General features: G+C 40.6%; 1 protein-coding gene across 1 annotated transcript in view; it reads left to right on the forward strand.

Moving 5' to 3' along the window:
- Positions 1-23,794, forward strand: part of LOC126282212 (fibrillin-2-like) — a 687,537-nt gene that overhangs the window by 517,651 nt on the left and 146,092 nt on the right. The window contains exons 34-39 of the mRNA XM_049981761.1: positions 6,665-6,862; positions 6,944-7,072; positions 16,631-16,879; positions 17,135-17,280; positions 17,378-17,486; positions 22,980-23,144. Coding sequence (XP_049837718.1) covers positions 6,665-6,862; positions 6,944-7,072; positions 16,631-16,879; positions 17,135-17,280; positions 17,378-17,486; positions 22,980-23,144 — 996 coding nt within the window. The remainder of the gene's footprint in view (positions 1-6,664; positions 6,863-6,943; positions 7,073-16,630; positions 16,880-17,134; positions 17,281-17,377; positions 17,487-22,979; positions 23,145-23,794) is intronic.

Raw genomic sequence — 23,794 nt, forward strand, 5'->3', positions numbered from 1 at the left:
GCCAGACCCCAGTCCCACATACTATTCCTGCATTGTTGCTTGTCTCATACAATCCCTCTTAATGGCCTTACCGTCAAATTACCCATCTCTGGCTGTCACCCCTCCTTCCACAATGACTTCCACCTGTTCTGTTCAAATTCCGCCCATCCTTAGCCCTCACCAACAGAGTGCTGCCAAACCATATCAGCCAAGCCCAAACCTCCTTGCAGTACCTTCTCTCCATCTGAAAGATTCTTCTACTATGCAATCCCAAATTCCTGGAACCCATAACACACATTGAAACTCTTGCCCTGCAGGAACTTGAGCAACATGCACAATACCACCTCAAAAAGCTCTCCATCCTGCTCACTTCTTACTCCCGCCATGGAGTACCTCTGTCCACCACCTCTACAATCTCCAAACCTCCCCCACATCCCTCATAGCTGACTTAACCTTGTCTTGAATACCTACTACACTTAACCCACCATCCAAAACTCCCTCCCACCACCACATGGAATCCAGAACCCAAACAGACCCACAACACAGTTATGAACCTTTCCTCCAGAAGACTTAGCTCCACAGAAGTATCAGTCCTTTCCATGCGCCTCACCTTTTGCCCCACTCCTAAATTCAATCATGCAGGACTTGTTAAAGACCTCCTCTCCTTCTCCCAGTTCCTACAGTCGAAGCACTTTTTTTGCCACCAATCCCACCAATCAGACTCAACCAAAGACCAATATTGAACCTTGCCTAACACAGTTCATTCCTCCATCCAACTGTGACCCACCCCCACTGCCCCCAACCACCCACCGTTAACTTTCCAGAATTTCTTAACCTCAGACCTTGCCTCACCATCATTCCCCAAATCCCTCAACATGCAGAGTAACCTTACATCTGCAGAAAAAACCGCAGTCCACCATCTAAAAACTGATCCCGACCTTATAATCGTACCTGCGGACAAAGGCTTCACAACTGTTTGTCTGATCCACAATGATTACCTGGTGGAGGGACTTTACAAGCTGTCAGATACTTCCACCTACAAATTTGCCACAGTGACGCTATTCCCGTGATCCAGCAGGATCTCCAGTCACTGCTCAAATCCTTAGACCCATCCCAGAATCTCTCCCCGGAGTTCATCTCTCTACTCATCCCTACCACTCTCTGCACTCCTACCTTCTACGTGCTTCCTAAAGTTCATAAACCAAACCAACCAAGATGCCCATTGTGGCCAGTTATTGTGCCCCCACTGAGAGAATCTCTGCTCTCATAGACCAACACCTTCAACCCATTACCCGGAACCTACCCTCTTATATAAAAGATACTAACCATTTCCGCCACAGACACTCCACAGTTCCTGTCCCTTTGCCTTACTGTGTCCTGCTCATCACTATTGATGCCACCTCCCTACACTAACATTCCTAATGCCCACGGCCTTACCACTATTGAACACTACCTTTCCCAATGCCCGACAGATTACAAACAAACGATCTCCTTCCTAGTCGCCATGACCAACTATATCCTCAGCCACAATTACGTCTCCTTTGAAGGCGTTACCTGCAAACAAATCTGGGGTGCAGCTATGGGCACTCACATGGTGCCATCCTATGCCAATCTATTCATTGGCCATCTAGAGGATTACTTCCTAAAACCCCAGAATCCTAAACTCCTCACCTGGTTCAGATTCATTGATGACATCTTAGCTATCTGGATCAAAAGTGAGGACACCCTGTCCTCCATAACCTCAACAACTTTTCCCCAATTTTCTTCACCTGGTCCTACTCAACCCAACAAGCCACCTTCCTTGATGTTGACCTCCACCTCGAAGATGGGTACATCAGTAGCTCCATCCATATCAAATCTACTAACCACCAGCAATACCTCCACTTCGACAGCTGCCACTCCTTCCATACCAAGAAGTTCCTTCCGTACAGCCTAGCTACCTGTGGTCATCGCATCTGCAGTGACAGGCAGTCCCTCTCGAAATATACCGAAGGTCTCACTGAAGCCTTCGCTGACCGTAATTATCCTCCTAAATTTGTACAAAAACAAATCTCCTGTGCCTTATCTTTCCAGTCTCTCACCACATCCCAGAGTCCCACTGTCTGGCCACAGAGGAGCATTCCCCTCGTAACTCGAAACCACCCTGTACTGGAGCAACTGAATTACATTCTCCACCAGGGTTTCGATTACCTCTTGTCTTGCTCTGAAATGAGAAATCTATCCTTCCCACCCCTCCCACAGTGGTATTCCGCTGTCCACCGAACCTACACAATATACTTGTCCATCCGTACACAACCCTTGCTCCCAGTTTTACCTCATGGCTCATACCCTTGTAAAAGACCTAGATGCAAGACCTGTCCCATACACCCCCCCCCCCCCCCCCCCACCACCACCTACTCCAGTCCAGTCACTATCACCACTTATCCCATCAAAGGCAGGGCTACCTGTGAAACCAATCATGTTGTCTACTAGCTAAGGTGCAACCACTGTGCTGCATTCTATATAGGCATGACAACCAACAAGCTGTCCATCCACATAAACGGCCACCAACAAACTGTGGCCAAGAAGCAAGTAGACCACCCTGTTGCTGAACACGCAACCAAACATGATGTCCTTCATATTTCAATGACTGCTCCACAGCCTGTGCCATATGGATCCTTCCTCCAACACCAGCTTTTCTGGATTGTGCAGGTGGGAACTTTCCCTGGAACACACCATACGTTCCCGTAACCCTCCTGACCTCAACCTTCATTAGTCTCTGTCCTCATCCATCCAGCCTCTTCCCTGCTCCCATTCCAGCACTACACAGCCATCATTCCACTACTGAGCCCAGTCTTTGTTTTTATTTTTTCCCACTACCCCTCCCCCGCCCTCCGCCTAACCAGTTGCGTTTCACTGTCCACCACCTCCACCACACTACCTGCCCCCCTCCCTACCCCAGCCTCTTCCTTACCTCTACCCAGTCGCCACTCCCATCACGCAGTGGTGCTGCTGCTGCTTGCAGTGTGCTTCAGTTGCATGAGACTGCAGTCATGTGTGTGAGTTACGTTTGCGTATGTGCGCATGCACGTGTGTGTGTGTGTGTGTGTGTGTGTGTGTGTGTGTGTGTGTGTGTGTGTGTGTGTGCGCGCGCGCGTATGTGTGTGTCTGTTGTTGTCAAGTCAAAGGCCATTCGCTGAAAGCTTTAAGTGTGAAACTCTTTTTATTGTGCCTATCTGCGACTCAGCATCTCTGCTATATGGTGAGTGGCAACTTTCCTTCTCACAAAATTGTTACATTCCATCCTGGATTTTCCCTTGTTTGTTCTTAATTTATGTTTAAAGGGGAAGCCTTCAACATCCCTGAGATAATAAATGGCAGTGGCATTAGACTCTCGCTGGAAACAAAATTTTTAGGCCTGTGGCTTCAACATGATTTTAAATGGCAGACGCACATAACAGAGAAAAATGTTGCAGTGTACATTTACTTGCACACAAAGCAAGCTTCCACCTGTTCAAATTTCATACTGTGCAAAGTTACACAGCATTCTACAGTATGGGATTATATTCTGGGGTACAACAACTGCTAGCTCAGTCATCTTCTTGCCCAAAAGAGAGCTATAAGAGCAATGCACCATGCAAGACAAACAGATTCCTGCAGCCCATCTTTCAGAAGTCTGCGGTCTTCCCATTTCCTTGCAATTTTTGTTATGGTAACGTGTAAACAAATGAGAAAGAATTTAAAGGAAATAAATAAAAATGCTACATGAATGTGATACCAGTCAAAAAGACAACCTCCATGTCCAGTAAGTAAGGACAGCAGCCTTTAAAGCCTCCACTACAAATAGTGCTATATGGATGTACAAGTTTAATTGTCTGCTACATGAAATAAAAATTATTTCAACATTTCCACTGTTTTATAAATCCCTAACAGCATTCTTATTAGATCACTGCTTCTATTCAGTGCCAGAATTTTTAGACCCTGTGAATGTACAAAAACTCCAAGATCGAATAGAATTAAAAATATATTTTGACGTTATATGTAACTTGTATATAAACTGAAGAACAAAAGAAACTGATACCTCTGCATAATATCATGTAGGGTCCCTGCGAGCACATAGAAGTAAGGCAACCCAATGTGGCGTGGACTCGACTAATGTCTGTAGTAGTGCTGGTGGGAATTAACACCATTGAATCCTGCAGGGCTGTCCATAAATCCGTAAGAGTTTGAGGGGGCAGAGAGCTCATCTGAACAGCATGTTGCTAGCCGTCCCAGATATGCTCAATAATGTTCATGTCTGGGGAGTTTGATGGGCAGTGAAAGTGCTTAAACTCAGAAGAGTGTTCCAGGAGCCCACTCCGTAGCAATTCTGGACATGTGGAATGTCGCATTGTCCTGCTGGAATTGCCCAAGTCCGTCGGAATGCAGAGTAGACGTGAATGGATGAAGGTGATCAGACAGGATGCTTAAGTACATGTCAGCTGTCAGAGTCGTATCTAGATGTGTCAGGGGTCTTATATCACTATAACTGCTAACTGCATACACCCCACACTATCACAGACCCTCCACCAGCTTGAACAGTCCCCTGCTGAGATGCAGGGCCCATGGATTCATGAGTTGTCTCCATACCTGTACACATCCATCCACTCAATACAGTCTGAAATGTGACTTGTCAGACCAGGCAACATGTTTCCAGTCATCAACAGTCAAATGTCAGTGTTGTCGGGCCCAGGCAAGGCCTAAAACTTTGTGTTGTGCAGTCATCAAGGTTATACGAGTGGACCTTTGGCTCCGAAAACCCATATTGATGATGGTCCATTGAATGGTTGGCATGCTGACACATGTTGATGGCCCAGCATTGAAATCTGCAGCAGTTTGGGGAAGGGTTGCACTTCTGTCACATTGAACGATTCTCTTCAGTCATTGTTGGGCCCATTCTTGCTGGATCTTTTTCGAACAGCAGAAATGTCGGAGATTTGATATCTTACTAGGTTGCTGACATTCACGGTACACTCCTGAAATATTCATAAGGAAAATCCCCAGTTCATTGCTACCTTGGAGATGCTGTGTCCCATCGCTCGTGCACTGACTATAACACCATGTTCAAACTCACTTAAATCTTGATAACCTGCCATTGTAGCAGCACCAATCAATCTATCTGTGCACAAGACACTTGTTGTCTTATATAGGCATTGGCGACCACAGTGCTGTATTCTGCCTGTTTATATCTATCTGTATTTGAATACGCATCCCCATACCAGTTTCTTTGGCGCTTTAGTGTATATCTGTGTGTGTTTCTCTCTCTCTCTCTCTCTCTCTCTCTCTCTCTCTCTCTCTCTCTCTCTCTCTCTCTCTCTGTGTGTGTGTGTGTGTGTGTGTGTGTGTGTGTGTGTGTGTGTGTGTGTGTGTGTGTTTTTAATGAAGAATTTTCCAGAATTTTTTGAAGAAGAGAAAAGTTTGGCCTGCGAACCTTGATGCCTTAAAAAATAATAAAAAGAACAATGATGAACACTTCATTCAAAAGCAAAAATTTCAGGAACAAATTCATCATGGATAATGAGACTTCTTCTGATTTTGGTGTAAGACTCCTGATTTTCCACTTTTTCTGCCACCTCCCATTTTTTCCACTCTTTCTCCCAATTTTAGCTAATTTTCTTCAAACTCGACATATTTGTTTTGAAACCCTGCCATTTTTTCTTCTATCCTGCACATTTTGTAGAATGTATACCTGTAATGCTCTGTGTTGTACTCTATTTAAAATTGTTTTTGTATGTTGTCATTGTGCTTAAGTGAAGTTGCTTTTTTAAAGAAAGAAAACTAGGTCCAAACAGCCTGTAATATATTTATTGTAATACATTACAGCTTGTTTGGACCATGTTGCCTTTCTTAAAACATATAAGGCTGTATATCGCCACAAGAAAAAAAATTCTAAAAAGTTCCTTATTCTTCAACATTTTTAAAATTGGTATAAATCCTTAGAGTGGATGGTTATATGTGTTATTTAATGTGTATCTTATTCTTTATATTCATACCATTTTGATTTGGTGTTTTGTTTTTCACTGTGACCAAAAACTAACTCTGTTTTCTTGAAGCAATATTCAAAACAGTTTCATGGAGTATCAAGTCTAAGGAAGGTGTGTTTGCATTTTGTACTCTTTGCCCATGTGACATTTGTATATCACAGGGTGGAGAAAACAGTGTCCCAAAACACATGAAAAGAAAAAATGCCAAATAAAATGTTAAGTATGTGAATAACAATAAAAAATTGGAATTTGGTGTTAAAAATGAAAGTGTTAGGGTGATAATGGTGAATGCTTATTTATATTCTTTATTTTAAAACACAACATGCCATTCAATTGTACTGATCATTTGAGTCACCTTATCAGGAAACCATTCCTGGATAGCGTTTTTATGGTTGTCATATACCTTTATGACATTACAGGGAAGGACGCACATCAGTTGTCTTGGGATTACACTGAAAGTGAGCTGTAAACTTAATCTCCTGGTTTTTGATCTTGAAGATTAGCATGTATTTCAGTATGCTGTTTTTTATGTTTATTTTCACTGTTCCTTTCACTGACTCATTTTGCATCTTCTGTGTATCTGGTAATAAATGGGAGTGTTATCATAACATGCCCATAATGGCACTTTGTGTATCATTTCATACGACACATTATTTCATGCTGTCTTTTATTCTTCCCTACAGATGAATACAAGTTGCTTTGTGGGACAAAAATGCCTGGGCAGATAGAAAACCCACTGAATAACAAAATGGAAGATATAGATGAATGTCATCTCATGCCTCTGATGTGTAATCACGGAACATGCATGAATCTGCCTGGGAGTTTTGAATGCCGCTGCAATCAAGGCTACAGATATGACATAGCCTCTCATCAGTGTATAGGTAATTGGTTGTCATAAAAATTTGCTGTGACGTATGTTTGTGTAAACTAAAGAATTTCACACTTTCTTTTATTTTTTCCAGATGAAAATGAATGCCTACATGTTCCAAGTCCGTGCCGTGGTAATGCACAGTGTGTTAATTCCCCTGGAAGATATGAGTGCCAGTGTCCTGAGGGATATAAGCTGGGAATAGGACTACATGATTGTATAGGTTTGTCTTCATTTCCAAAGGTTTTACCTTATCTTATATGTATTATGTACACTAGACCCTCGCTAATCCGGCCATTCTTGGCATATATGGTGCCGGATTAGTGGGACTGCCAGATTATTGTGTGCCTTAAATTTAGTTTATTCATTTATTTTGTTTTTTATTTATTTTGAAAACATAGGGGATATAGTGTACCATACTTTATTAAACTGAAGGATACAATTTTAAAACATAGAGCATATACTTTATTAAATTCAAAAATACATTAATTTTCAAAGGAAACTTAGTCCTTGAGTGTATAATGTACATAATTATACAGTCGTATCACTCACTATGAAACATGTCCCTAAATTTTAACTGCCGCAATGATGATACGTGACGGTGGCATGCTTTATCATGCAACCGCTTTACAAGCGTTACATCGGTACTGCATGTATCTGCTTGTTGCATAATGTACTCCAGGAAGACCTCGGCAGCTTCAGCACCAGCAGTGTGAGAAATCTTCATGCTCTTTTCTCCTGTGTCCTCTTTTTCATCACTTTTATCATTACTTTCTTGCACGCTTTTGATTATTTATTAATTGGTCAAAGTCCATACCACAATTTCTCTCATTCAATCACTTAGTAACACCTTCATCAGCAATTTCTTCTCCTCCTGGAAGGTTGTGGCACATGTCAGGGTACAAAGTAATTGATAATTCTGAATTGACTGACTCATCGCTGTCACTCACTACTGGATCCAACTCGGCATCAATGGATGGCCACAATTTTCTCCAGCTCTTCATTATGGTAGTGCCCTCCACTTTATCCCATGCTTCAGCTGCTTGGAAAACAACATCTAATATGTTAATTGCTTTCCACACCTTCAGCATAGTCTCAATAGAGTTGTTTTCACTTCCATTCAGCTAGGAGACGAGAAGTGTATATCGATAATGACGTTTAATTGATTCCAAAATTCCCTGGTCCATGGGCTGAATTAGGGCTGTCACATTTGGTGGAAGAAAGAGTGCTTGTATACTATTAGACTTTAGAGAAACATCTGAAGGATGACTGGGAGCATTGTCAATTATAAGGATATCTTTCAGTGGAAGCTTCTTCTTCTTTAGTTCTTTTCTCATTGCTGGTACAAACGTTCCATGGAACCACGGAGAGAATATTTGTCTATCCATCCACGCTTTCTTCTGAGGGTGATACTGCACTGGTAGAGTATTTATGTCAGTGTGTTGAAACCAATGTGGATGTTGGGATTTTCCAGTCACCATAAGCGGTAGTTTATTACTCCCATTTGCATTACAACACGCCTTTAATGTTACACACTGTTTCTGTTGCTTGTAACCACAAGCTTCCTTCTCATTCTTGGCAGCTAATGTTTTTGAAGGAAGCATCTTGTAAAAGAGTCCTGTTTTATCAGCATTGTACAAGGTGTCGGCAGTTAAATCTTCTTCCTCCATTGTCTTCCTATCTTGCTTACAAATTCATCAGCATCTTTGTCATTAGCTGAGTGACTTTCCTCGGTGACTGTCAGCTGCCAAATGCCATGTCATTTTTTCCAGTTTGATAGCCGCCTTCTCTCACTGCAAACAAGTTACTATCACCAAGTTGTTTGTTAAATGCAACTGCTTTTTCCTTTATAATCGGGACACTGACTGGAATTCCTTTATTGTGTTGTTGTATGAACCATCTATTAACAGCTATGTCGAGTTCTTCATTCTTGCTCTATCTTGTAACCTTCCATTTTCCCAACTCACTGTCCATTTGTCTTAAGTACTGTCGAATAACATCTTCTATCTTTTTGATGTCATAAATAGTAGCTCATCCAACACTGAATGTAGCAGCAATGGCTTTCTGCAAAGAACCTGGATTTAACTTATCTAAAATTTTGAGTTTCTGCTTGAGGTCTAGCGTAACGTGTTTCCTTTTAGAAGACATGATTCCGAACTGTAAAGAAAGTTACAATTTCAAATACAGTATATAAAGCTTTGTTTAACCAAGCACTGTTGCGTACGATACTACATTGTGCACTTGTTTTTGAGTGTGCGCCAGATTACTGAGAGGCCGGACCACTGAGGGCTGGATTAGCGAGAGTCTAGCGTATTCATAGATACAGATAGTACCATTGATGCACTTGGGCTGCATCATTGTGCAAATGAATAGGAAATACAATTTACAAACTAAAATTATGCACCATACAAATGATTGCAGGTGTTAAGTGTTTAACCAAGTTAACAATTTTATGACCAAAACAACAATATTTAAATAATGTAACACTATATACAACAATTATTTTATGCTGTGGATCAGGACAGTTTTAGTTTTAAAAGTATTATGTAACAGTGCTGTCCATTGCAGACCAAATATAACGTAGCACATTACAATAGAAAATCCAGGATGGAATGTAACAACATTATGAAAAGAAAAGTTGCCACTCACCATATTGCAGAGATGCTGAGTCGCAGATAGGCACAACATACTGGCCGAAAGCTTATATGCGACAGTCTTTTTGTTGTGACTTAGTGTCACCACTATTTGGTGAGTGGCAACTTTCAATTACATAATATAGCACATAACAGGGTGTACACAACAATATGTCTACTATGGCAAACATTATAGAATGCAGCCACACAACTTTTAGCATCCTCAGCAGAGTCTGATCTAGCTGGATGTCGTTGTCCAAAGTCAGCAATCAGTTATAATGGTAGGATTTAACCAGTGGCTGTTCCATCACATCAACAAGAATCTGACCAGTTGAGATGTTTCCACAGGTATTTCGACTAGTAAATTTTCTATCTGTGAATCGATATTTGTTGTTATCTTGCTTTTGGTGTGACCTTTTTTGCCACTGCTTTTTATAAATATGTAGTTGCATTATTGTCTAACACATTCGTAAGAAACTGGAGATCTTGCTGAAATCAATGCAATATACTCTGTCTTAGTTGCTGAAAGAGCTACTGTTAGTTGTATCTCTGTGTGATTGTGTGTGTGTCTACATCAGTTTCCCTTTGTAAGCATTCTCTCCTGTGAATTTGTGCTGAAAATTTACATTACACCCATGTAGATTGAGGTTAGTAATATATTATTCCTCTAATTTCTCTGATAAACACAGAGATTTGCAGTTGACTTGTTGAAATGAAAATTTCTCAGCATCTTGTACAGTTTAAGATTCTGCAATAACCACCTCATTTAAAACCATAAATTGCATTTTTAGTATCTAGATAAATATGTGTAACTTTTTTAGTAACTGTATCGATTTTTGGGCTTTAAACATACATTTCTTCATCTAATTCACTTTAAAAATGAAATGACTTAATCTAAGAGATCAGTATTTAAATCTTGTTTGGCACCAAGCGTGAACAGATACCTGGGTGAATTGTGCTTAATTCCTGCTGCATAGGTTTCCTCATGATCTAAACCTTTCTTTTGAGCACATACTTTGCTGACAAGATACACTTAATCAATCAATGAGAACTCTTGGTTTGAATATCAACAATATTAGGAAAAGGTTGCTACTCACTATATAGTGGAAATGTTGTGTCGCAGACAGATACAACAAAAAGACTGGGTGGGGGATTTTCGGAATGATGCTGAGGCAAGCTTCAAGGTTAGCAAATTCTGGAAAACTAATGGGGGTGATTAGGGGGCAGTGGGGGCGGATCATGGTTGGATGGACTAGTGAACTGAGTCAGACAGGGTTTTACATTGTGCTTTTGTTGAGTCAGATTGGTAGGGTTGATGGCAAAAAAGTGTTTCCACTGTAGGAACGGGGAGAAGGAGAAAACATCCTTAACAAGTCCAGCATGATAGAATTTTGGAGTGAGGCAAAAGGTAAGGCTGATACTTGAGTGGGACTAAGGCTTTTGGAGGAAAGCTTAATGACTGTGTTTCGGGCCTGTTTAGGTTCTAGATTTTATAAGGTGTTGGGAGGGAGTTTTAGGCAGGGTTTGCCAGCTGTGAGGGGATATGGGGGAGATTTGGAGACTGTTATAGAGGTGGTGCATAGTGGTAGTGCAAGTTGGGAGTAGGAAGTGAACAGGTGGAAGTGTTTTCTGAGATGATATTTTGCGTACTGCTCTATTTCCACTAACATCAATAGTGCCCCTGGCCTTGCCATCATTGAACACTACCTCTCCCACTGCACAACAGATTCCAGACCTACAGCCTCCTTCCTGGTCAACATGGTCAACTATATCCTTGCCCACAATTATTTCTCCTTTGAAGGCATCACCTACAAACAAATCCGGGGTATGATAATGGGCACCAACCTATGCCATCCTATTCATGGGCCATCTAGAGGAATCCTTGATCACCCAGAATCCCAAACCCCTCACCTGGGTCATGTTCATTGATGACAGATTCATCAGCTGGATCGAGCGTGAGGATACCCTATCCACATTCCTCCAGAACCTCAACACCTTCTCCCCCATTCACTTCACCTGGTCCTATTCAACCTAACAATCCACCTTCATTGATGTTGATCTCCGCCTTAAAGATGGCTGCATCAGTACCTCTGCCCATATCAAACCTTCCAGCCACCAGAAATACCTCCACTTCGACAGCTGCTGCCCATTCCATACAGCCTAGCCACCTGTGGCTGTCGCACCTGTAGTGATTGGCAGTCTCTCTTGAAATATACCACGGGTCTCACTGAGGCCTTCACAGAGGGTAACTACCCTTCCAACCTTGTACAGAAACAGATCTTCCATGCCTTATCTCTCCAGTCACCCATCATCTCCCAAAGTCACACCTTCCAGCCAGAGAGGAGCATTCCCTTCGTGACTCAGTACCACCCAGGAATGGAGCAACTGAATCACATTCCACCAGAGTTCAAGGACCTCTTGGCCTGACTTGAAATGAGGTACCTCTCGTCGTAACTTGAAATGAGGAATGTCCTACCTGCTATCCTCGCACACCTCTCACAGTAGTATTCGACCGCTCCCAAACCTACACAGTATCCTTGTCCATCCCTACACACCGCCTGCTTCCAACTCCTTGCCTTACGGTTCATATCCCTGTAATAGACCTAGATGCAAGACCTGTTCCAAATACAATACTGGCCATTAAAATTGCTACACCACGAAAATGACGTGCTACAGACACGAAATTTAACAAACAGGAAGACAATGCTGTGATATGCAAATGAGTAGTTTTTCAGAGCATTCACACAAGATTGTCACCGGTGGCGACACCTACAATGTCCTGACATGAGGAAATTTTCCAACCGATTTATCATACACAAACAGCAGTTGACCGGCGTTGCCTTGTGAAACGTTCCTGTGGTGCCTCGTGTTAGGAGGAGAAATGCTTACCAGCACGTTTCCGACTTTGAAAAAGGTTGCATTGTAGCCTATCACAATTGCAGTTTATTGTATCGTGACATTAGTGCTCGCATTGGTCAAGGTCCAATGACTGTTAGCAGAATATGGAATCGGTGGGTTCAGGAGGGTAATATGGAACGCCGTGCTGTATCCCACCGGCCTTGTATCACTAGCAGTCCAGATGACAGGCATCTTATCCGCATGTCTGTAACGGATCGTGCAGCCACGTCTCGATCCCTGAGTCAAAAGATGGGGACGTTTGCAAGACAACAACCATCTGCACGAACAGTTCGACGACGTTTGCAGCAGCATGGACTATCAGTTGGCAAACCATGGCTGCGGGTACCCTTGAAGTTGCATTACCAACAGGAGCGCCTGTGCTGGTGTACTCAATGATGAACCTGAGTGCACGAATGGCAAAACGTCATTTTTCGGATGAATCCAGGTTGTGTGTACAGCATCATGATGGTCGAATCCGTGTTTGGCGACATTACAGTGAATGCACTTTGGAAGCATGTATTCGTCATCACCTCTTGTTTGCATTGATGGCACTTTGAGCAGTGGACGTTACATTTCAGATGTGTTACAACCCATGGCTCTATCCTTCATTCGATCCCTGCGAAACCCTACATTTCAGTAGGATAATGTACGACCGCATGTTGCAGGTCCTGTACAGGCCTTTCTGGATACAGAAAATGTTTGACTGTTGCCCTGGCGAGCACATTCTCCAGATCTCTCTCTAGTTGAAAACGTCTGGTCAATGGCTTGTCACAATATGCCAGTCACTACTCTTGATGTACCGTGGTATCGTGTTAAAGCTGCATGAGCAGCAGTACCTGTACACGCCATCCAAGTTCTGTTGGACTCAATGATGAGGCGTATCAAGGCCGTTATTATGGCCAGAGGTGGTTGTTCTGGGTACTGATTTCTCAGGACCTATGCACCCAAATTGCATGAAAATGTAATCACATGTCAGTTCTAGTATAATATATTTGTCCAATGAATACCCATTTATCATTTGCATTTCTTCTTGGTGCAGCAATTTTAATGGCCAGTAGTGTATCTTCCCACCACCACCCACCCCAGTCCAATCACATGCATCACTTATACCAACAAAGGCATGGTTATCAGTGATACCAGTCAAGTTATCTACAAGCTAAGCTACAACTACTGCACTGCATTCAATATGGGGATGACAGTCAACAAGCTGTCTGTCTGCATGAACGGCCACTGACAAACTGTGGACAAGAAACAGTTGGATTACACGGTTGCTGAGCATGCTGCCCAAAACAACATTCTTCATTTCAGTGACTGCTTCACTGCCTGTGCCCTCTGGATCCTTCCTATCAGCACCAGCTTTTTTAATTGCGCAGGTGGGAACTCTACCTGCAATATAGCTTACATTCCCATAACCTTCCTGGCCTCAACCTGTGTTAGTCATTGTCCTTTACTTACCTATCGCCTTCCCTGTTCCCATTCCAGCACTACACGGCCTTCTGTTTCACCAAAGCACCCACAGCCTTTTACTTGTCTCCTTTATGGCGCCCCACGTTTGCCTCACATCCCTGCTCTCTGTCTAAACTCTCAATTGCACCTAGATGTCCTACCCAGTCTCCGCCTTTTCCCTGTATGTCCCCACAAGTACCACTTTACTGTTACCCACTACTAGCCTGCTGGCCCTCCCCCTTATATCCTTCTCCTTACACTCACCATCAAAATGGTTCAAATGGCTCTTTGATCACTATGCAACTTAACTTCTGAGGTCATCTGTCGCCTAGAACTTAGAACTAATTAAACCTAACTAACCTAAGGACATCACACACATCCATGTCCGAGGCAGGATTCGAGCCTGCGACCGTAGCAGTCGCTCGGTTCCAGACTGTAGTGCCTAGAACCGCATGGCCACTCCGGCATCACCATCCAGGTTGCTTCTCTCATCATGTACAGTTGCTCCCAGTTGGGTCTTGGCATCCAGAGATAATGGTCACATGTGTGAGAGTTGTATTCGCATGAATGCATGAATGTTTGTGTGTGTCTGTCTGCGTATGTATTGTCTAATTCAGATGAAGGCATTTTGGCCAAAAGCTTACTTGTTTAGATGCCTTTTTGTTGCATCTGTCTGCGACCCAACATTTACGCTTTATGATGAGTAGCAATTGTCATTATGATTCTAAGAAAATATGTATTTTCTTTTTTCTGTATTGATGGTCAAAGAATTTACTGTATACATTTTTATATAATTATGTACTCAAATGTCTATATATGCTATAAGATTATCATATTGAATTTGTAAACAACTGACTCATTGCATGTCCTCGTGAACCCAACATAGTTGGACCTATGGAACATGAAATAAAATCAAAATCAAATCAAATCAATCAACCAATCAAAATTTCTAAAACACCTTCTTTGTGAATATATGTTAGAGTACCAGATGGAAAGAAGAGCTTCTCAGTATAACAAATAATGTTGTTAACTGCAAATCAATCTATATTCATATAACATCAAGGTAGGTCTTATTCTTTGGCAGTAAGCAATGTACGTACGCAGATTTTAAGAAGGAACTAGTAGATACACAGTAGCTAATTTCTATAAGTGGATAAGCAACCGCTTTCTCATATTGCAGGTTTCCTGTAAATTTTTATATCTTCATTTATTGAAAATGAGGTGTGGCAAGTAAATAATAAGACTGGTGTCAGAAATGTGATTTTAATGTGAACAAATTTACAACTAACTGTTATCCCCTTCAGCATATTCCCCTCCCCTCTCTATGAACCACTAGATATGTGCTTTCCATTGTTCAGAGCAGTGCTGTAGGTCATCTGTTGTCACCCTCTTCAATAATGCTGTCATTTCTCCCTTTACCTCTTCAACAGACTAGCATTCCCTTCCAATGCAATTTTCATTTCAATTGAAAGGTAAAAGTGATAGAGAGCCAGTTATGGTGAATTGGGATGGAAGTTTGAGAACAGAAATGCACTTGTCCGCTAAAAACTATTTCACAGATAACAGCATTTTGGGCTGGCGTGTTGTCCTGATGCAAAATCCACTCATTGTTCTTTCAGAAATTCAGTCTTTTCTTCCTTATTCTTTCCCTCAGCTTGATTAGAACTTCTTTGTAATATTTATGGTTAACAGTTTGACCCTCAGCACACATTCCATTATGATAACACTTCTCATATAAAAAATGAACAACATTACCTTCAATTTTGACTTGCTTGTCCATAGTTTTTCATTCTTGGCAATGACACTTTGTTTGTGGGTCATACTGCAAGATCCACATTTCATCACATGTGATGACGTGTGAGAAAATAAAGATTTTTGTTGAGTCATGCCAAGACATCAGGGCAAATGTTCTTCCGATGGCCTTTTTGTTCTTGAGAGTGGTTCTTCAGAACAAGTCTTGCACAAACTTTTTTCATGTTTAATTCATCATTTGCAATATTTGTCTTACTGTCTCTTTGTTCACACTCACCATGTCTGTGAGCATCAAGATGCTCAGGTATTGGTCATTCCACATAATTTTATTAATTTTCTGAATGTTTGCTTCAGTTCCTGAACTCATGGATTGACTGAGACATTCATCATCTTCAACTCTTCCTGCCTTCTGAAAACTGTTTGTAACATTCAAAAACTTCTGCGTGTGACATAGTATTATCTTCAAGCACCTCCTTTAATGTATGAAAACATTCAGCTGCCAACTTTTCTAATTTCACAAGTAATCTGAGGCTAATGTGCTGCTCAATTTTTAAGTTCACCATGCTTGCAGCACCACTTACAGAAGAATGTCCATTACAACAAAATCTCAGAAGTAAACTAAAGTAGATAGAAAGATGAAATGAATGGTGGCTGCTCTTGAAGATTCTGGGTCAACTGCATTACACTACCAACTCCCCCACACAGCTGTGTGGTAGGAGGTGTGTAGTCTCATTATTTAATTGCCACACATAGTGTATAAGCACAATTAGAACTCATCAATTTAATAACAATAATTTTCAACAGAATGTACAGACTTAATTTCTGACTGCTACACTGCTTTTCTCTCTATTAATGTACATCTTGCTCACTCATATCCCCAAAGCTCCATGGAACACTGTCAAGTAATGAATGAATGAATATTCAAAATTATTAATAATGTTTTTGGTTAAATGTGGATAATTTGATATTTTTGTTAATTAAGCATTAATTAATGTAATACCTAAGGCATTCTTAATGTTTCAGATGAACAATGTTTTTAAAATATCTTGCAGATATCGATGAATGTTCAGAACGGCCAGGAATCTGTAGCAATGGTGAGTGTAAGAACTTCCAAGGCAGCTTCCAGTGTCTTTGTAATGATGGCTACATCTTGGCTCCTAGCCGGGATACCTGTGTTGATATTGATGAATGCCTTCGCCACCCAAATATCTGCAACAATGGAACTTGCATTAACACTGTGGGGCATTACAAATGCCACTGTTACCCGGGGTTCAAACTTAGTCATAACAATGATTGTATAGGTAAGTATATGATAACTATTTTTCAATTAATTAAATGTTTTACCTTGTACTATTATTTATTTAATTTATCAGTTTTAAATAATAATTTAAATAGAGTCATTCTTTTCGGGATTTCATTTGTGAGATCAAAAGATTGTCATATTTGTTCTAATAAAAGTTGTATAAATCCATAACTAGATGTAGATATCAATAGCTGTCATTTGACTGCTTCAAACTTGATTAGCTGTGAACAAAAAATATTCTTCACACTCTCAGATGTTGACGAATGCCGCATTATGCCTACATTATGCCGCAATGGACGATGCCGTAATGTAATGGGATCCTTCAGCTGTGAATGTGCAGAAGGATATGTTCTTGCTGCAGATGGTCAACACTGCAGAGATGTGGATGAGTGCCGGGAGGTTAGTCTTTAACATTAGTATATTGAGCAGTATTCACTCTTCTAAGTGAGTGTCAAGTTCTTCGTTGTTACTATGTCAGTGTATTGTTTCTGTTTAGAAACCGGGCACATGTCCACCTCCAGGAAAATGTCAAAATCTCATGGGTTCTTTTGTCTGCAACTGCCCACCTGGTTATGAGCTAAGTCCAGATGGCAGATTATGTGAAGGTAATTTGTGTTCAATTTTTCATATTAAAGACTCTCAAAGAAATAAAAGTAGGCTGTACTTGGTTTTGGTTTCTGATTAACTTTAACAGGTTTTAATACAATTATGAAGGTGAGTTCTGTTGATGTTTGAATTAAATTTTTGTGCCTCTATAGTGGGGTTCAGACACTATACAGCATAAAGAAAAAATGTTACGCAGATATATGGATTGAAAAACAAATTGTACCACCACCAGCTAATATAAAAACCTTTACTATTGCTACTTGTTACAATATTATTAATCATCATCAGGCACACAAACATTGTTTAATTACGGTATGATAGGCCACATCTGTTCAGGATGTGGCTGGGTGATCAAGAGTGCTCATTCTCTCTCGCTGTGTAGGCAGTGAGCACCTGCTGTAAAATGGGGTGATCAGACGTCATTACATAGTGCAAGGGAAGTGCAATCAGTGGATTGCTGTCAGAGGAATGACCATAGTTACATTCAATGTAACCTTAATTGCAAGTGTATATACTTGTGGTTCAGTGCTTAAAGTTGAGAGCAGCTCTTTTTAAACAGATAAACAGCAACATAATGGCTGGGTTCGGAACTCCAAACTGATGGTCAGGCAAACCAACATCAATTTACAACACATCAGTGCAGGATGCTTATATCCTTACGATACACAATGACATCTTGATATGCTTAGTGTGCTTCAAAGCTGTGAACACAACAAAAAATTCAGTTTACAACAACATTACAGTACCTTACATGCTAAAGATTATGAACTCTTCAAAGGGGAACAGAAAGAAGCAAAGCTGCAAAAAATTAAAGACAGCACTGTCATGTGATGCAACTGAAGAAGCTATTCAGCATATGGGAGAACATCTAAATAGTTTTCCACAACATTTTAGTTTTCAGCAGGAATGCTCAACAAATGAAGCTGCAGTTTGAACAAGTTACTATATTGCTTTTCAGATTGCCAGTGTGTGGTGCACTTTCACTTATTTTCAGTAGATGTTGACAATGTGGAAACTGAGCTTCAATTAGAATGCCAGTGCAACAGTTGTGTGATAAATTTCATAATAAAATTGGCCTTGCAGACTTTTATAAGAATCTCCCTAAACATAAATTTCCAAAACTTTTACTAGTCTGCAGCTATGATTATGTTTATATTTGGATCTACTTACTTGTACGAGCAACATTTTTCCCCAGTGGGGAGAATAAATTTTCCCACAGATGCTCACTGAAATACTTCAACTTAAAAGCTTGTCTTCAAATCACCAGCATTCATAAAGTCATACCAGACATTGATGCTTTAGTGAAAAACAAAATAAGTAAAATTGAGTAACATTCTGTGTTTCTGTATTTAACATTTAAATAAAATGATAACAGAATACAAGTTTGTCAATTTAAATTACACTCTAAAATGGCATTCATCATCATACTGCATCAATTGTGGGAAGTATTGTGTTTTGTAGTTAGCTGCGCCATGTTATTTGCTTCATCAAAATATTAAAAGAGATGTTTCATTTCATTGTTATTTCTCATCAATACTTAATTAGTAATGTCAACAGCCATGCTGAGGTGGAAATACTGATTCCTGACAGATCACAGAAGTTAACCATTGTCGTGCATGGCCAGTACTTCGATAGGTAGCCATCCGAGTACACAACATGCAGTTGACAATTTTCTCTCTGTCTCTACAGCAAGGGGACAAGAGAAGTGGTGGCATAAAGTCCCTGATAATCAGTCTTTGTGCCAGTGTCCTGGATTCTATTCCAAATGTCTCCACAGTGTCTCGTGAAGTGAGGGCATGCAACATTGTTGTAGGCTACATGCTGGCACTGGGTTTCACCCTTCCCTTCTCTCACCATCTCCTCCATGAACATGACATTATACTATTCACACACCCATTATAGTCACCTACACTTCACAAATTCACTTACATGCACAACTCTCCTACTTTGTGGGGTAAAGGTGCCTGTAGGCATGAAAAATAGGAAAAACCTTTTCAATTAGGCAGTCAAACTAGTCCTTTGGGGACCAACTTTACTTATTACTAAAGTAATTGCAGTGCTGAAACCAAAGAAACCACTGAATGAAAGCTACTGCTCGACAGCTCTTCTTGGCTGCTGCTACAAACTTCTAGAAAGGTACTTTTGAATAGCATGGGACCACGAATCCTAGAAGTTATCCCACCAGAGCAGATGGATTTCACACTAAATGGGAGTTGCACAGACCAGTTGTAGAGCCCAGCCACACATACTGAGGCAAGTTGTCAGAAACAAAAAAGTTTGCAGTAACTTCTGTAACCCTAACAGCTGCCTGTGCCACTGTGTGGAAAGAAGGGCTTCTACGCAAAGTGATAAAAGTAATTCCACACCAGACAATACTCATCAACAACATGTTTTCGGATAGATACTTCCAGGTGATGCAGGGTAATAACATAACCAAACAGAGGAAACTGAACGATGAACTGTACTAAGGATCAGTGTTAGCGCCAATGTTTTCTTAACTTCTACATCTCTGACCTGCGTGAAACCGTGTCAAGGAAGTACAGCAGTGCTAATGATATGGCTCTAGCTATCCAGAAGAAGCAGTTCCAAGATGATGAAAACATTATCACTGATGACCAAAATAAAATGCATGGGTATCTAACTAAATGGAGTCTAGTACCAATCCCTCCAAGACAGAGGTCAGCCATTTTCATTGATCAACAAAATGGCTGGATAAGAGCTGAAGGTTCACATGAATGATACTAAAATCAACTGTCAAAAACATTAAGAGTGCTCTGGGGGGTATCCTAGAGAGACATCTTAAAAATGTATTCCATGTAATAAATTCGCTCAACGGTCTCATTCAGAGTTTATGCAGCGCTAACTGAGGAGCAGCAGTGGATACCCTATGAACCTCTGCACCCTCCTTATCATATTCTGCAAGTAAGTACTGAGCATCAGTGTGGCTAACCAGCAAGGATGTAAAGGAGGTGCACACCCAGCTCAGTGTTGCTATAAGAATTATAACTGGATGTATAAAGACTTTTCCACTATACTGGCTCCCAGCACTTAGCCATATAGCCCCATGTTTCCCACCAAGACAGGAAGCTTTTACGAAGGAATATATGAATGTAATGAATACTCATCTACTTTCCATCCATGAAGATAGTCCAGTTTTGGAAACAACTTGACTTTACTGCAGAGACTCCCCTCTGATTGGCCAAACATCTGGTAGCTACCAACTTCAGCAGGGATACTAAATGGCATGAGAACTGTAGTGATAGTGCCTTCTCTGAAGACTGAGACATATTAATCCAATAGAAAAACTGAACACACAGTCTCCACAAGTGAGGGTAGCTACACAGCTCCAGTTGTGACTGTGGGGCTCCAAATCAAACTGTCCAATACATAGCACAGGAGCATGAACTGAGAGCTTATCAAGATAGCCTGGGTTACTTCAACACCACACTGTTCTGCCTTGAACAGGTTGCCAGTCTGATTGTCAGAATATGAAGATGCAAGTTGCAGAATTTATCTGCCTCAATGTTTTGTTGTGTTTCATTGTCATATTGTATTCTGTATTTTACTTTATTTTTTTTAGTTTATTCTGCAGCCTTCATTGATGTGCTTTATAGTGTATTTATATGCTAAATAAATGAATCTCATTAATAAAACTGTCTAAAAAAATAAATTTGCTACAAAAAGCATTAGCAAGCTACCTTGAAGCGATACATCTCTGTATAACAGGATATTATCAGCAAAGCTATCCTGTTTTGATGCCTCCCTCCCCTACCTTCCCCTCACCACTCCTTTCCCCACTACATTTCATTGTGAGCCAGCCATGCTCACTGATGCGGCTTGAGCATGAAAAAGCTCACACCAGCAGATTAGTGAGCAGTCCAATGCTAGACTCTGCTAGTGTGCACAGATTTCATGTTCCTGCACTCACTGCTCACTTTGCTTGCACCAGGTTATAGGCAGAGTGTTTATGTGCTTATCATGTTCCAGAATTTGCCTTCATTGTTATATGCAATCAGACTTCTTGAGTAATGACATCAGCACATTCTGTGAACTTTGTTATGAAGAGTGTTGGCAGTGTCACCTGATGATGTTCAATGAGTGAAAGTGGTTGTGACACAATAAATGTACCATAATGTAGCTGTGGTTCTTCTTATTAGCAATAGCTGTGGAGCACAGACGATCAAGATTATTTTTCTGTGGCGAGTTGTGGTGTCAAGTTCATATTTGTGGAGTGGAATGGATTGTCACAGATGAATCGATAGAGATAATGTAATTGAAAGACTTCTTGTACCTGATGGTTGTTAGTAACAGTTTAAATTCGTAACAATAATAAAGGTCTTCATTGCAACTGTTGGTGTTGTATATGATTTTCGTAATTACAAGCTGTGTGATACAAACTAAAGAAAATAAATATGTTGGTTTATATTAATTTTTGTTTGTATTTTGTAGCATGATGTTATTACATGTTTATTATACTTTCTTTGTGACACACACACACACACACACACACACACACACACACACACACACACACACACACACACTGTCTCACATTCACATGCATGGCTTCATTATCTTTTCCTTACAAAAATGTCTCCCATAGACTCTAACCACTCACTTATAGCAGGACACTGACAGTCACTAAAGCCTTCACAGACAATATCCACATGTGCCACTAAGTGCCCAACTACTTCCACAAACCAGCTGCAAAGGAACACCCCCTTCATCACCCACCATCTCACCTGTACCCTTCACAAAGCATTAGACTACCCATCATGGTGATCGGAAATGATACAAATCCTTCCTACTGCTCCCAAAGCAATACACTACTGGCCACACAGTTTGTGAAGTATCATGACCCTCCCTAATCCTACCTTCTTTACACATGCGTCATACCCTAATGAGACCCAAATGCAAGATTTATCTTATGCGCCCACACAGAAAACCTTGTTCAAGTGACGTCACAGGCATATTCTATCATGTCTGAGGTAGGGCCACCTGTGAAAGCAGTTTTGCTGCATACCAGCTCTTCTGTTACTTGTGCTCACCATTTAATGTGAGACTACCAAACTGCTGTATACCTGAATTACAAGTATATCTTATTGGGCAGGCTTGGAGATGGGTGAAGTTGCAGTGCATTATTGCACATACTGGATTATCTTAGGAGGGCCACCATCAAGTAATAGGATAGGCTCAAACAGAAATTTCTGTCAACTTATATACTGCCTGCCAAAGACCACCCACACAATGCACAGGACAGGGCAATGTATTATTGAATGTTATCTAGCAATAGATTTTTACTCTGGTTATTGTTTCATTTTTATTTCACAGGGAAATTATGTTTTAGTTTCATAAGGCTTAATCTGTTGTTCTTTCTTTGCTTTGAGCTCATACATGTTCACAGATATGCTGATGGGGAAAAACATGTCTTCAATAGATTATATGTGTTAAATTCTTATTAAGGTGTAACTGAAAATGAGTTTCCTTTTCAGACATTGATGAATGTGTTGAGAATGAGGGAATATGTGAAGATGGGATCTGCATTAATACTGATGGAGGAATGATATGTGAATGTCAGGAGGGCTACGTTCTCAGTCAAAATGGAATGAAATGTATTGATGTACGTCAAGATTTATGTTATGATAATTACAGAAGAGGTAAGAATTTTCCACAGTTTATTTTTTTTACTGCTTGTTCAGTCACATTATCAGCTCCAGAATAAGAAATTTATTAGGATAGGTGTTTCTATAGATCAAGGGAACACATAAACATAGTCCATTAAAGATGTGATAATATCTTCTTTAATAGATTTAAGGAACTTGAGAGGTATATTATAATTGGGGTACTCTGTATACCCATAGCAAATTAATATGTTCTACACTTCATTCTTTCCAAAGACGTTCAAATAAAAGCATGAAGAATAGGAACAAACCAGACAAGTATGAGTAGACTTGCACTCTGATGCTTCTGTATGAACTTAACTATGTATATAGATAATAATTTATTGTGGTTCAATGGCTTGGTGCCCATAGTGCTACTGGATGCCACTTTGGTAACTTGCGCGTTCCTAATCTACCCTTGTTATCTAACTAGGGAACAGGACCTACAGTTTAATGTGGAATCTGAACCACATGTTGCATTTGATAACTCCTCACATCATTGGGAGATGAAGGCTAAGTTAAAATGAAGACTGAGAAATCTATGGTTCAATCGATTTTCGATCACATGACTTCTTGTTTTCCAGAAACATGCTTCACGTTTTTCTGTTTTCAAAACTAGCTTTTCATCCCAAAAAAATGGGGTAGCC

The sequence above is a fragment of the Schistocerca gregaria genome, chromosome 7 (assembly GCF_023897955.1).
Source record: "Schistocerca gregaria isolate iqSchGreg1 chromosome 7, iqSchGreg1.2, whole genome shotgun sequence".
NCBI lineage: Eukaryota > Metazoa > Arthropoda > Insecta > Orthoptera > Acrididae > Schistocerca > Schistocerca gregaria.